We start from the raw sequence: 15,850 nt of genomic DNA on the forward strand, positions 1-15,850 counted from the left end.
AGGCCAATAGCAATCAAACCAACAGGATATAAAAGAATTACCAGAGACCAAAGCGTCATGTGCACAATCTGTGTTAGGTGACAGGCGATGTGGGTGAAAATGCATACATTTCATTCATATACACCAAGGAGAAGGATGGAAGATGATGAATTCAGAGAGAGGTAAGTGGATGATCTGGATCAAGTCAGTATTAAGAAGGGTCACATGAGGGTTGATTAATCCCCAGGGCTGAATGAGACCATTGGAAGCAAGCAAGGAAGGAAATAACAAGGCCAAGATAGAGAATTTCGCATATTTGTTCTGCACAGATGACATGCCCAAAGACTGAAAGAAAGATAAAATTGTTTCTTTGTTTAAGAATAGTAGTAACCGCAGGCCAGTGGGCCTTACATCAGTATTAGGAAAATTATTGGACTGGAAATACTGGGGATGTCGGGCAGCATCTGTGGAGAGCGAAACAGTTGATGTTTCAGGTCCTGTTGCAAGGTCTCAACTTGAACTGTGGAGTTCATAAACCAGTTTATTTTTGCTCCCATTTCCAGCACCAATGAGAAAGCATCTCTTTCAGCCCTGGGGATTTATTAACCCTTCTTAATACTGACCTGATCCAGATCATCCATTTACCTCTCTCTGAATTCTGAACTCCCTTTTGTCTCCCATCATTTCAGGCCACTAACCTACTATCTTATTGTCAAAGATTTATAGTTGGAAATGCTAAGTCTGTTTCTGTCTTCGCAGATTATATCTGACTTTTCAACATTTCCAGATTTGTATTATCTGCAGTCCTTTCCTTTTGAGGGCTGTTAGTTAGACCCCTGTTAAACCAACAGATAAATTAGTTCATAGCTTGTGAAGTGCAAATTTCCCAAATGAAGAAAATTACATTCAACCTTCCCCGTTTAATATGGTAGGAGAATTCTGTAGTAACCGCCTATTTCAGTCTGGTCAAAATACCGTCACTTGCAAGATCCCAAGAGGTAATATCAGAGAATCAGCTATCAGCCAATGTCAATGTTAAATTGCAGCTGTAACTCTGATACAGGACATTAAGATGATAGGAATCATTACTTAATACAAACGTGCAGATTGGTTGATCAAATGAAAGGAAATATGTTATGTTAATCATATTATAATTTTGTGCAGATTCAGAAAAACAGCAAGCAAGTATGTGTTCCACGGACACCAGTGACAATGCCATTGGTTCCCTTAAGATAAAATCCAGACTGTTTTCTTTCAAGATTCCTGGTTCAAAATCAAAGGAGAAAGGTATTGCTGAGCAATGTAATACTCTGATAATAGCTCATATTTTACACAGAATAATTTGTATGTTAAATGACAATAGACAATAGACAATAGGTGCAGGAGTAGGCCATTCAGCCCTTCGAGCCAGCACCGCCATTCAATGCGATCATGGCTGATCACTCTCAATCAGTTCCCCATTCCTGCCTTCTCCCCATACCCCCTCACTCCGCTATCCTTAAGAGCTCTATCCAGCTCTCTCTTGAAAGCATCCAACGAACTGGCCTCCACTGCCTTCTGAGGCAGAGAATTCCACACCTTCACCACTCTCTGACTGAAAAAGTTCTTCCTCATCTCCGTTCTAAATGGCCTACCCCTTATTCTTAAACTGTGGCCTCTTGTTCTGGACTCCCCCAACATTGGGAACATGTTTCCTGCCTCTAATGTGTCCAATCCCCTAATTATCTTATATGTTTCAATAAGATCCCCCCTCATCCTTCTAAATTCCATTGTATACAAGCCTAATTGCTCCAGCCTTTCAACATACGACAGTCCCGCCATTCCGGGAATTAACCTAGTGAACCTACGCTGCACGCCCTCAATAGCAAGAATATCCTTCCTCAAATTTGGAGACCAAAACTGCACACAGTACTCCAGGTGCGGTCTCACCAGGGCCCGGTACAACTGTAGAAGGACCTCTTTGCTCCTATACTCAACTCCTCTTGTTATGAAGGCCAACATTCCATTGGCTTTCTTCACTGCCTGCTGTACCTGCATGCTTCCTTTCAGTGACTGATGCACTAGGACACCCAGATCTCATTGAACATCCCCTCTTCCTAACTTGACACCATTCAGATAATAATCTGCCTTTCTATTCTTACTTCCAAAGTGAATAACCTCACACTTATCTACATTAAACTGCATCTGCCATGTATCCGCCCATTCACACAACCTGTCCAAGTCACCCTGCAGCCTTATTGCATCTTCCTCACAATTCACACTACCCCCCAGCTTAGTATCATCTGCAAATTTGCTAATGTTACTTTTAATCCCTTCATCTAAGTCATTAATGTATATCGTAAATAGCTGGGGTCCCAGCACCGAACCTTGCGGTACCCCACTGGTCACTGCCTGCCATTCCGAAAGGGACCCATTTATCCCCACTCTTTGCTTTCTGTCTGTCAACCAATTTTCTATCCATGTCAGTACCCTACCCCCAATACCATGTGCTCTAATTTTGCCCACTAATCTCCTATGTGGGACCTTGTCGAAGGCTTTCTGAAAGTCGAGGTACACCACATCCACTGACTCTCCCCTGTCAATTTTCCTAGTTACATCCTCAAAAAATTCCAGTAGATTTGTCAAGCATGATTTCCCCTTCGTAAATCCATGCTGACTCGGAATGATCCTGTTACTGCTATCCAAATGCTCAGCAATTTCGTCTTTTATAATTGACTCCAGCATCTTCCCCACCACTGATGTCAGACTAACTGGTCTATAATTACCCGTTTTCTCTCTCCCTCCTTTCTTAAAAAGTGGGATAACATTTGCTATCCTCCAATCCACAGGAACTGATCCTGAGTCTATAGAACATTGAAAAATGATCTCCAATGCTTCCACTATTTCTAGAGCCACCTCCTTAAGTACCCTGGGATGCAGACCATCAGGCCCTGGGGATTTATCAGCCTTCAGTCCCATCAGTCTACCCAAAACCATTTCCTGCCTAATGTGGATTTCCTTCAGTTCCTCCATCACCCTAGGTTCTCCGGCCCCTAGAACATTTGGGAGATTGTGTGTATCTTCCTCAGTGAAGGCAGATCCAAAGTAACGGTTTAACTCGTCTGCCATTTCTTTGTTCCCCATAATAAAATCCCCTGCTTCTGTCTTCAAGGGACCCACATTTGCCTTGACTATTTTTTTCCTCTTCACGTACCTAAAAAAACTTTTGCTATCCTCCTTTATATTATTGGCTAGTTTACCCTCGTACCTCATCTTTTCTCCCTGTATTGCCTTTTTAGTTAACTTTTGTTGCTCTTTAAAAGAGTCCCAATCCTCTGTCTTCCCACTCTTCTTTGCTATGTTATACTTCCTCTCCTTAATTTTTATGCTGTCCTTGACTTCCCTTGTCAGCCACAGGTGTCTCTTACTCCCCTTAGAGTCTTTCCGCCTCTTTGGGATAAATTGATCCTGCAACCTCTGCATTATTCCCAGGAATACCTGCCATTGCTGTTCTACCGTCTTCCCTGCTAGGGCCTCCTTCCAGTCAATTTTGGCCAGCTCCCGCCTCATGGCTCTGTAATCCCCTTTGCTATACTGTAATACTGACACTTCCCATTTTCCCTTCTGCCTTTCCATTTGCAGAGTAAAACTTATCATGTTGTGATCACTGCCTCCTAATGGTTCTTTTACCTCTAGTCCCCTTATCAGATCAGGATCATTACACAACACTAAATCCAGAATTGCCTTCTCCCTGGTAGGCTCCAGTACAAGCTGTTCTAAGAATCCATCTCGAAGGCACTCTACAAACTCTCTTTCCTGGGGTCCATTTCCAACCTGATTTTCCCAGTCTACCTGCATGTTGAAATCTCCCATAACCACCGTAGCATTACATTTGTGACACGCCAATTTTATCTCCTGATTCAACTTGCACCCTATGTCGAGGCTACTGTTTGGGGGCCTATAGATAACTCCCATTAGGGTCTTTTTACCCTTACAATTCCTCATTTCTATCCATACTGATTCAACATCTCCTGATTCTATGTCACCCCTTGCAAGGGAATGAATATCATTCCTTACCAGCAGAGCAACCCCACCCCCTCTGCCCACCTGTCTGTCTTTTCTATACGTTGTGTACCCCTGAATATTCAGTTCCCAGCCCTGGTCCTCTTGTAGCCATGTCTCAGTGATCCCTACAACATCATACTTGCCCATGACTAACTGAGCCTCAAGCTCATCCACTTTATTTTTTATACTACGCGCATTTAAGTACAACACTTTAACTTCTGTATTTACCTCCCCTCTCACATCGGTCACAAATGGCCCAGCCCTTAATTTCTTTTCCCCTCTAGAACTTCTGTTCCCATTCTTCCAAGAGTCTTCTGCAATATCTCCTGTATTCCCTTTAACCTCATCTTCATATTCACAATTTGTTAACCCCTCCCCCCCCCCCCAGCCCTAATGATGATGATTTTAGCTGCTAATTAGAAATTATGTTTTTTTTAATGGAAAGTAATGTGTTACAATTATTTCATTTTAGTGGAGCTTTAAAACTTATTTTTATAGGAGGGAGTTCATATAGGAGGATTATAAGATTAAACGATGCATCTAATGATTTCTCAATTCATTCTGTTTAACTTAGAATGTTAACTCCACATAAAAATACAGAAATATTTGAGTGCATAAGATTATTTGCCACAAGTCAATTCCTTTTATATTAGGTTTCTTTCTAATCCCATCCAAAATCTTTCCAAAACATATTTTGAATGTATTTATTTTGACCTTCTCTAATTATCTTTTTGATATGTTTCTTGCTCTTTCAGTGAATGCATAATGACAGGTTTTTCCCACCTGTTTCCTATTGCTTTGTTAGAGTAACATAAATCCCTCGCCCCTCCTGTATTTATTCACACGTAAATATAAATACTACTACTTTACTGATAGTTACAACATTAATCCTGTTCTTTTTTTGACATTCTAAATTAGCACTGCACTCCTGAGGACTAAAATGTTTGCTAATGTTACCTCACCAATCTAGCGCAGCAACTTTGCAACTACCTCTAATTTACAAGTTATTTCATTACTTTGTCCTGCAGTATTCTAATCAATAAGATAATTTGTGGACATCTACCTGTTCCTAACCGTAAAACATTGACAGCTTGTTTTGTTTTTTTGTAGCGCCATCATTTCTCGAAGAGCTCCAAGACCAGTCAGTTGTCTTAAGTCAGACTGTGACCCTGTCTTGCAGAACTTCAGGTTATCCAAATCCTAAAATACACTGGTTCAAAGGTAAGATCTGTTTTGTAATGCACCTCTCTTGTCAATGCTGATCCATAAAATCAATTACTCGGCTTTTGAATACAACATTTAACAGGAGCTTTCTAGACAAGAGGCTTCAGTTATTTGATACTCAGTTTCGAATCTTCAATGTTCTGGTTAAGTCATGTCATTGGTTATCCCAGTATCCTAGGTTATTCGGAAAAAGTGATTCTTTATTCTCCAGGCCAGCAGAATAATCAAGGACGAGTCACACCCTTGTGAAAATGCACACCTCCAGATTCAGGGACAGTTTCTTCCCACCTGTTATCAGACAACTGAACCAGAGAGCGGTCCTGAACTACTTTCCACCTCATTTAGAGACCCATGGACTATCTTTGATCGGATTTTACTGGCTTTATCTTGCACTAAATGTTATTCCCTTATCATGTACCTGTACACTGTGAATGGCTTGATTGTAATAATTTTTTGTCTTTCCACTGACTGGTTAGCACGTAACAAAAGCTTTTCACTGTACCTCTGTAGACATGACAATAAACTAAATTAGACTAAACCAAATGTCCTGCATTATACAGAATCGCTCTACCATTTGAAAGATTCAAGATCCAAGATCAATTTATTGTCACTGGTACCAATTAAGGTACAGTAAATTTGAGTTACCATATAGCCATACTAAGTAAAAAGCAACAAGGCACAGAGCCACCTGGTGAAAGATTTGCCATTTACTAAATCAAAATATATCATGAGATATATTTAAATGTTGCAGTTTAGACAAAATAAATGTTCACACCAGTCATTTATCAGTCTAATTAATACTCATTTGTTTTTCATATGGAATGTTTACTTTTCTTATAGATAACCAACTGATGTGCCGCAGCGACCGAATATTGTCATCAACCACAAGCACAAAATGCCAGCTGTTAACTATTCTAAATGTGGGTGAGGAGGATCTCGGTAGTTATAAATGTGTGGCGGAAAACCACTTAGACAAAGCTTCAACTTGCTGTTTACTGAATCTTGCAGGTAATTCATTTTCTGTATGTTTGTTAATGATTGATTTTTGTAAATCTGGACAAGATGCACAAGCCACAGTATCACAGTTACAGTTTGCCCTACTGTATATGCAAACTGGAAGTGGAACTAAGGAGCAGTACTCTTCAGCCTCTCCTGGCAGCTAGTGGGAGGGTGTAGGATGAATGAGCCAGCATTGCTACTCCTGATAGGACTTCAGGGGAGGAGGGAATAAACCGAAAGAAAGAAATGAGAAAGCTATTGTAAATGGCTTGTGATCCAGAGGATTGGTATTGTTTAATTATTGTCATGTGTACTAAGATACAGTGAAAATCATTGTTTGTCTGCTATCCAGTCAAATTATACCGTTCGTGAGTACAATCAACCCACACACAAGTACAAGAGTGCAAAGAGAAAAAATAGTGCAGAATATAAGGTTATTGTGTTACAGTTACATAGAAAAACAGTGTAAGCGCTGCAGTGAGGTAGGTTGGAATAATCTGATAACAGCAGGGAAGACTCTGTTCCTGAATCTGGTAGTGCATACTTTCAAGATATGCTCAGATTGCGTCCATTGTTTTCTTGGAAGTTTCAGCAAAAAAGGTAAATTGTCAGAAATCTTTTGTCCCTCTGGCCAAATTAATATAATTTTCTCCACTATAGATTTACCTTGTTGCCCCGATTCCCCTGAAGTAGTGCAAGTCTTTGAAGATGGTGCTTTAGTGATATGGAAACCACTTGTGAGCAGCATGCCAGTAACGTATGTTATTGAGTGTCAGAAAAAAGGTAGGTGGAGATTCACGTTACAAAAAACTCACTGACAACAGACAATTGATTAAAAAAGTGACAATTCATGCGGTGTAATTTTCTACAGTTTAAACTGGTATTTATGAAAATGAATCCATTCTGAGGATTAATTTTAAGAGCTCTTTTCTGTGCTGTAGTTAGAAGGTTTAATTTTCTCTTGCATCACACAACACATTTATACAAAATTCAATTCCAAATTCCTTCAACATGCTAAAATAATTTTATTGCATTACATTAGTTAGCACACAACCAAAGGAAAATAACCAAAGCAATTTATGAACGTAGTTAGTGGAGCCGATACCTCACATTGCCAGAGACCCAGATTCGATCCTGATCTCAGATGCTGTTGTGTTAAATTTGCACTTGTGATTGTATAGATTTCCTCCAGGTGTTCTGGTTTTCTCCTTCATCCCAAACATATGTGGGTCGGTAGGTTAATTGGGCATAATAAATTGCCTCAAGAGTGTAGTTGAGTGTCAGAGCATGGAAACATGCTGTTTGCCCAACTTGTCCATGCCAATCAGGATGCCCATCTAATCTAGTCCTATTTGTCTGCATTTGATCTACATCTCTCTAAACCTGTCCGATCCATGTACAAGTCCAAAGGTCTCTGAAGTGTTGTTATTGTATCTGCCTCAACCACTTCTTTTGCCAGCTCGTTCAATATACCCACCACCCTCTGTGTGAAAACGTTGTCTCTTAAATTCCTATTAACTCATTGTCCTCTCACCTTAAACAAATGCCCTTTAGTTCTTGATGGAATTATATGGCAGAATTTTGAAGATTTTGGGGAGAATAAAAATGCGATTAATGTAACAGTATTGCTAAATGGATGGTTAATGGGTGGCACTAACTCATTGAGTTGTCTGAGTGCAAATAAAGTCTTTTTTTTTCCCACTGCCTATTATTTTTTATCCAACATTTGCAATTTTTTTCAGGTAAAGGCTGGCAAACCATTGCATCCGATCTTTCTGAAAATTGTTTTTATCCCAGTAACCTGAGCAGGGGAGATGCCTATTTGTACAGAATTGCGTATGTCAACAAAGCTGGGACAGGACCATTTAGTCACCCATCTGCAGAAATTATCATTGGGGAGACAGGTAAACTCAAAACTATTTCTAGGTTGTTCAAACCTACTATAGAGGTAACAGAACAGTAAGTGTTTCTTCTTTCCAAGAAAAACATTTTAATGGTATGTGTTTTAAATTATGCATTGATTTCCATTGATTTGGCCTAGTGTTTCTGCTGCACACTAGCTTATTTCTAACCCCATCAGCATACCGCTCAGTTTCTAATTCATTTATATAAGTATTGTTTGCTCTTAAATGTTGACGACCTAAACCTCTACAAGTGGAAGTAAATTCTACAGTCTAAACTTTTTTGAATAAAGAAGTTTCTCCTGGAATTTATACTGGATTATCTTAATAACTAGTAATGAAAATAATTCAGCTCTAATTCCAATACTGCTCTGTTTTGCTTAAATATTTATATGAAATTAAATTGGGTGGCACGGTGGCACAGCGGTAGAGTTGCTGCCTTACAGCAAATGCAGCGCCGGAGACTCAGGTTCGATCCTGACTACGGGTGCCCTCTGTACAGAGTTTGTACGTTCTCCCCGTGACCTGCGTGGGTTTTCTCCGAGATCTTCGGTTTCCTCCCACACTCCAAAGACGTACAGATATGTAGGTTAATTGACTGGGCAAATGTAAAAAAAAAAAATTGTCCCTAGTAGGGTGTAGGATAGTGTTAGTGTGCGGGGATCGCTAGGCGGCATGGACCCGGTGGGCCGAAGGGCCTGTTTCTGTGCTGTATCTCTAAATCTTTATTTTTATTTTTATTTAATTGTATTTATGTGTATTATATTTATTTGAAATTAAGTATGAAAGAGTAGCAGACATTATGTCTCATGACATATCTACCAGTTCCCCCCAATTTAGGTTTCCACAATGACAAACATAAAAATGAATATTTTGCATATAACTGTGCAGAGAAATTGGTGCCGTTTGTAATGTATATCGAGTTCCTTAAGCAGGCACAAATTTTGAAATGTGTGTCAAAATGGCTTGTTTAAAAACACCAATCCATTCAGGTCAAAGGCTTTCAGATTTTGTTTTGACTAACCTCGGATGGACAGCAAATAGGAAAATGATCAGACTGTATTGTCCTTGTATAATAGTATACCAACATACTGAGGTCTATAGCTGTACATTTCCCCAGCACGAACACTAACACTAAAACAATATGTTTGCCTCTCTCTGTTACTTGGCCATTGCAGAGACTCACAACATAAATCTATTTCTCCACTCAGCAGGTATAGGATCTGCAGTTTCATACTCCATCCAACTAAAATTTCTGGGCTTCTACCTCTGCAGTAGTTCACAGTCAATCCAAGTGAAGGATTTAAGACACTACAGGATGTTTTTAAAATATGAACATAGAATTAATTTCAGGTTAATACAGTTAACAATTAAATAAACAAATAAGTTAAGAAGCAAATACATCAGGGGATGTTTGAATCGTAATTGGTCAGAGTGATTCATCTGTTTCACTAAACTTCTTCAGAAAAGGAAATTCTCCTGTATTTACCCACTTTGGCCTACAAGCCATTCCCAAGCCACTAATAATATTAACCTTCAGCAACCTCCTCAGTTCCATGACAGTATGGATGGAAAATAAATGCTTATCTTACCAACAATAATCACATTTCCTGAGCAAATATATTAAACGTTATTTTTATTCATGATCAGTTTGCTTATGTATATCTGTACAGGGGCAAAATATCAGAGAAATATGGAAAGTTGAATAAAGCTATGTGAATTCATACAAGCAATGTGTGTGCCACGGATCAGCTACCGACATGGGCAGAAACCTGAGCTACTTTCTGACACGGGTCCATGAATGTACAGGGTAGATAAAAGAGCTGTGAATAAATGGGGATTATTAATCAGAGAGATTGAACTGTTAGGAATGTTAGAAATGGCAGAAAAAAAGCAAAATCGACTGTAGGTTTCCTATTAAATATTTATACTTTCAATTAATGTTCAGAGATATGAGATAGACACAAAAAGCTGGAGGAACTCAGCGGGTCAGGCAGCATCTCTGAAGAAAAGGAATAGGTGACGTTTCAGGTCAAGACCCTTCTTCAGATATGAGACTGTTTTACTGAGATATTCCTTCATTCCATGTTTTAGTTCTCTGATGTTTGCTTTCCTTTCTGCATTCTTTCCATTTAGAAATACAATCGCACAGTCTGCATGGTGAGATGCCAGCATCATTGCAAGAGACATACACATTTTTAGCAGAGATAAGCAGGTACTTGAATTGCCCCTAACACATATGGGCTGGAATATGGTAATATAGAGCATAAGGACTGAATTATTTGGAAGGTAGCATACAATCTGAACTGTAAAATGAGAATTTGAATTGCCCCATACAGTACATACTACTACAAGGTTAAAAACAGAAAATGGTGGAAATAGATTTGGTAAGTTCATTGGAGAGAGAAACTGAGTTAGCATGTTATATTTTGAACATGACATTTCGATATAGTCAATATATTTAGGACGGCAGAGAGGCTAGGGTGATTTTTATGCAGATTTCTGGACAATGTACTTGATTTGCTTCGGACACTTTATTGAAAAGAGGTTAAACTGAAACTTATTGGAAGGACACTGGGCTGTGTGCAAACAAATGAAAAATATATCTTAAAATATAATGCTGTTGGAGAAGTGTGCTATTCAAGTTGACCATTACATCATTGGAGTAGGGGTGGCCTGTAAGTGTCCCTCAGGTGTGCTTCACCATTCAATATCATCATGGTTGATTTGCTACCTCAATTTTATTCAACCTCCCTGTGTCTGAATGTTGATTGAAACTTCAACTATGATCAGTATCGTCAAATGAAGATGCTCCAGGGATTAACAGTCCTTCAGTAGTTAGTGAAAGAACCAAATTCTAGCAAAATACAATAAATAGAGACTGTTGAAACCATTCCTTTAAAAAAAAATCAGGAAAATAATATTACCTTTTAATTGTATAAGACAATAACTGCAGATGCTGGTACAAATCAAAGGTATTTATTCACAAAATGCTGGAATAACTCAGCAGGTCAGGCAGCATCTCAGGAGAGAAGGAATGGGTGACGTTTCGGGTCGAGACCCTTCTTCAGACTGATGTCAGGGGAGCGGGACAAAGGAAGGATATAGGTGGAGACAGGAAGATAGAGGGAGATCTGGGAAGGGGGAGGGGAAGAGAGGGACAGAGGAACTATCTAAAGTGGGAGAAGTCGATGTTCATACCACTGGGCTGCAAGCTGCCCAGGCGAAATATGAGGTGCTGTTCCTCCAATTTCCGGTGGGCCTCACTATGGCACTGGAGGAGGCCCATGACAGAAAGGTCAGACTGGGCCCAAGAAAGCAGATGTGGCTGTGGTAGCGCGTCTGGGTCAAAATGTGGTCATAGAGTAGGAGGGCAGGAGAAATCACAGAGGGGGAGCAGCGAGAGAGCATGTTGCTAAACTCTCGTCGAAGAGAGGAGGAGAACTTCTTCAAAGTGGACATATCTTGAGGAGAAATCGCATTGAGTGTTCATTACCAACTCAACATCTGGACAACACCCATTCCATAGAAAGTATTGTGAATGCCTCACAAGAGAACACGAAAGAGAAGACATGAAAAGTTTCGTAGAGGGCGATGACAGTGCGGCCAAACAAAGATATTGGTCAGGTATTTCATTGGACCTCCACTGTGTTAACATTATTGGAAGTACAGCAGTGAACACAATTGCATGCAGGACTGCTGGTGACTGAACAGGGATAGTTCTGAGGAAGTTCAAAGCTATGAGAGACTTATGATGGAAGCAACCTGTGTTTAGAGAGCATGGTGCCATAGTGACATTCTTACTGATTAATATCCAACAATAAAATTAATTAAATTGGCTATATTATTATAACTTTTCATCCTGTTTATTGTTTGAATTTTTTTAAAGAGGGCGGTTCAGCATCATAAAGAAATGTGTAGAAAACTCCACCGGAAAATTACTTGCATCTAAAATCACTCGATACAAGAAGAAAAAGAAGCCATTTGTCCTGAAAGAGTATGAAACCCTGAAAAAGCTCCATCACTGCAACATTGTGCAGCTTCATGGTGCCTACATTACGCCCAAATACTTCGTTCTGATCCAAGAACTCTGCCGAGGCAAAGAGTTATTTCACTATTTGGCTGAGAGGTAAAAATGGACCTGTTGCTTAAAATCTTTGTTTCTCACTATCACAATTTAAATAATTTTATAGACAATAGGTGCAGGAGTAGGCCATCCAGCCCTTTGCGCCAGCACCGCCATTCACTGTGATCATGGCTGAGCATCCACAATGAGTACCCCATTCCTGCCTTCTCCCCATATCTGCCTTCTCCCCATATCCCTTGACTCCGCTATGTTTAAGAGCTCTATCTAATTCCTTCTTGAAAGCATCCAGAGAATTGGCCTCCACTGCCTTCTGAGGCAAAGAATTCCACAGATTCACAACTCTGGGTGAAAAAGTTATTCCTCATCTCCGTTTAAAAATGGCCTTCCCCTTATTCTTAAACTGTGACCCCTGGTTCCGGACTCCCCCAACATCGGGAACATCTTTTCTGCCTCTAACGTGTCCAATCCCTTAATAATCTTATATGTTTCAATAATATCCCCTCTCATCCTTCTAAATTCCAGTGTATACGAGCCCAGTCACTCCATTCTTTCAACATATGACAATCCCGCCATCCCAGGAATTAACCTTGTGAACCTAAGTTGCACTCCCTCAATAGCAAGAATGTCCTTCCTCAAATTTGGAGACCAAAACTGCACATAATACTCCAGGTGTGGTCTCACCAGGTCCCTGTACAACTGCAGAAGGACCTCTTTGCTCCGATACTCAACTCCTTTCGTTATGAAGGGCAACATGCCATTAGCTTTCTTCACTGCCTGCTGTACCTGCAGGTTTGCTTTCAGTGATGAACTAGGACACCCAGATTTCGTTGTACTTCCCCTTTTCCTATCTTGACATCATTCAGATAATAATCTGTCTTCCTGTTCTTGCCACCAAAGTGGATAACCTTACATTTATCCACATTAAGCTGCATCTGCCAGGCATCTGCCCACTCACCCAACCTCTCCAAGTCACCCTGCATCCTCATAGCATCCTCCTTACTGTTCACACTGCCACCCAGCTTTGTGTTATCTGCAAATTTGCTAATGTTACTTTTAATAACAGGTATAACAGGTATAACAGAGCTTTATTTGTCGTTCGGTACCGAAGTACCGAACGAAACTACATAGCAGTCATAGAAAAAAAAAAAGAACACAAGACACATAACCCCAACACAAACGTCCATCACAGTGACTCCAAACACCCCCTCACTGTGATGGAGGCAACAAAACTTCCCCTCTCTTCCCCACGCCCACGGACAGACAGCTCGTCCCCGACCGACCCGCACAGTCCCCGCACCGGGCGCTGAAATGTCTCGCGGCCGAACCGGGCGATGAAAGGCCCGCGACCAAGCCTTGCGCAGCTAAGTCCCGCAGCCGAGCCGCACCAGCGGTGAAAAGTCCCGCAGCCGAGCCGCACCGGGCGGTGATAAGTCCCGCAGCCGAGCTGCACCGGGCGGTGTTAAGTCCCGCAGCCGAGTTGCACCGGGCGGTGTTAAGCCCCGCAGCCGAGCTGCACCGGGCGGTGTTAAGCCCCGCAGCCGAGCTGCACCGGGCGATGTAAAGTCCCGCAGCCGAGTTGCACCGGGCGGTGTTAAGCCCCGCACCCGAGCTGCACCGGGCGGTGTTAAGTCCCGCAGCCGAGTTGCACCGGGCGGTGTTAAGCCCCGCAGCCGAGCTGCACCGGGCGGTGTTAAGTCCCGCAGCCGAGTTGCACCGGGCGGTGTTAAGCCCCGCAGCCGAGTTGCACCGGGCGGTGTTAAGCCCCGCAGCCGAGTTGCACCGGGCGGTGTTAAGCCCCGCAGCCGAGCTGCACCGGGCGGTGTTAAGCCCCGCAGCCGAGCTGCACCGGGCGATGTAAGTCCAGCGGCCAAGCCGCACCGGGATGTAAAGTCCAGCGGCCGAGCCGCACCGGGGGATGTTAGGCCCCGCAGCCGAGCCGCACCCCGCGCCGTGAGGAAGAGAAAAGTTCCCCCCCCCCACACCCACCCCCCACACACCACCACCCCCTCCCACACATACACAACCAAAAAAATATATATAAAAATCATCCCAACACCGACACTCAACAAAAAAAAGACGGACAGACTGCTAGTCAGCCGCTGCCGTTAGGCGCCGCCACTAAGTCATTATATATTGTAAATAGCTGCGGTCCCAGTACCAAGCCTTGCGGTACTCCACCAGTCACGGCCTGTCATTCTGAAAGGGACCCATTAATCCCTACTCTTTGTTTCCTGTCTGCCAACCAATTTTCTATCCATGTCAGTACCCGACCCCAAATACCATGTGCTCTAATTTTGCCCACTAATCTCCTATGTGGACCTTATCAAAGGCTTTCTGAAAATCCAGGTACACTACATCCATTGGCTCTCCCTTGTCCATTCTCCTATTTTCTTCTGCATCTGGCCATTCTAGCCCAAATTTTCTATGTTACTGGTGTGAAGCCATGGTTATATGGATAGGCATTGGGAGGGCCTGGTTTTAAGTAGGCAGGCATTACTATGAATTAAACATGATTTATGATTGTCCCATTGTTAGTACTGCCGCACGTGTTTTATTTTCCTTTTGCAGATCCTGTTACAGTGAGCACCATGTAGTAGAGTTACTGGCACAGATACTCGGTGCTGTTGAATATCTTCACCTTAATCAGATTCTTCACTTGGATTTGAGATCAGAGAACATGATCATTGTGGAGCATAATATATTGAAGCTGCTGGATTTTGGCAACGCAGAGATTCACATGCCTGGCCGACCAGTGCTGGTGGAAAAGTTCAGTGACTTTGTGGAGAACATGGGTGAGCTTTTTGGTTTTTTTCCGCAATTAGATAAAGGAACATAACTTTAGTTATACGCTGTGTTTTCTGATTCCCAGATTTCCCAAAGCCCAGTTCTTTGAAGTTAAATACGTATCATTTTTTTCCCACTTTTTGTTTGTTGCCATCACTACCAATGTATGCTGTATAGTGTTGCTGTATTGCCCATCCCAATTTCCCCGTAAGAATGTCGTGGTGAGTTACCTTTATTAATTCCTGCAAGATAGACACACAAAAAGCTGGAGTAACTCGGCGGGACAGGCAACATCTGGAGAGAAGGAATGGGTGATGTTTCGGATCGAGACCCTTCAGACAATCCCTGCAATTTGCGCAACCTATGCTACTTTCAGTATAAGTCTTGATACATGCACGATCAATTCTGCTTCCTATGCTGAGGTGTTGCAAATATACTTGAGTATTGTGCAATCATCAGCAAAAATGCCCAATTCTGACATGATGGAAAGGTTAGGATGAAGCAGCTTAAAAAGGTTGAGCCTAGGACGCTGCCCTCTGGAACTACTGCAGCAGTGTTGTTGGGCTGAAATAATTGATCACTACAAACCATGACTTGAGTGTGATGTATGACTCTAACTATTGGAGTATGTTCCCTTTTCTTCCCATTGACCAGCCATACTCGGCCTCCTTGATCTCATAAACAGTTTCAGTGTCGAGTCAAAGACAGTCAATCTCAAATCATCCATGGAATTTGGCTATTTGAAATAAGTCTCTGATGAGGTCTGGGACCTAAAGATAGACAATAGGCAATAGGTGCAGGAGTAGGCCATTCGGCCCTTCGAGCCAGCACC

General features: G+C 41.8%; 1 protein-coding gene across 1 annotated transcript in view; it reads left to right on the forward strand.

Moving 5' to 3' along the window:
- obscnb (obscurin, cytoskeletal calmodulin and titin-interacting RhoGEF b) overlaps window positions 1-15,850 on the forward strand; it is a 368,207-nt gene that overhangs the window by 342,089 nt on the left and 10,268 nt on the right. The window contains exons 111-118 of the mRNA XM_078423526.1: window positions 1,144-1,266; window positions 5,134-5,244; window positions 6,088-6,255; window positions 6,907-7,029; window positions 7,989-8,150; window positions 10,284-10,362; window positions 12,037-12,276; window positions 14,803-15,026. Coding sequence (XP_078279652.1) covers window positions 1,144-1,266; window positions 5,134-5,244; window positions 6,088-6,255; window positions 6,907-7,029; window positions 7,989-8,150; window positions 10,284-10,362; window positions 12,037-12,276; window positions 14,803-15,026 — 1,230 coding nt within the window. The remainder of the gene's footprint in view (window positions 1-1,143; window positions 1,267-5,133; window positions 5,245-6,087; window positions 6,256-6,906; window positions 7,030-7,988; window positions 8,151-10,283; window positions 10,363-12,036; window positions 12,277-14,802; window positions 15,027-15,850) is intronic.

This window comes from Rhinoraja longicauda, chromosome 2, assembly GCF_053455715.1.
Source record: "Rhinoraja longicauda isolate Sanriku21f chromosome 2, sRhiLon1.1, whole genome shotgun sequence".
Classification (NCBI taxonomy): Eukaryota; Metazoa; Chordata; class Chondrichthyes; order Rajiformes; family Arhynchobatidae; genus Rhinoraja; species Rhinoraja longicauda.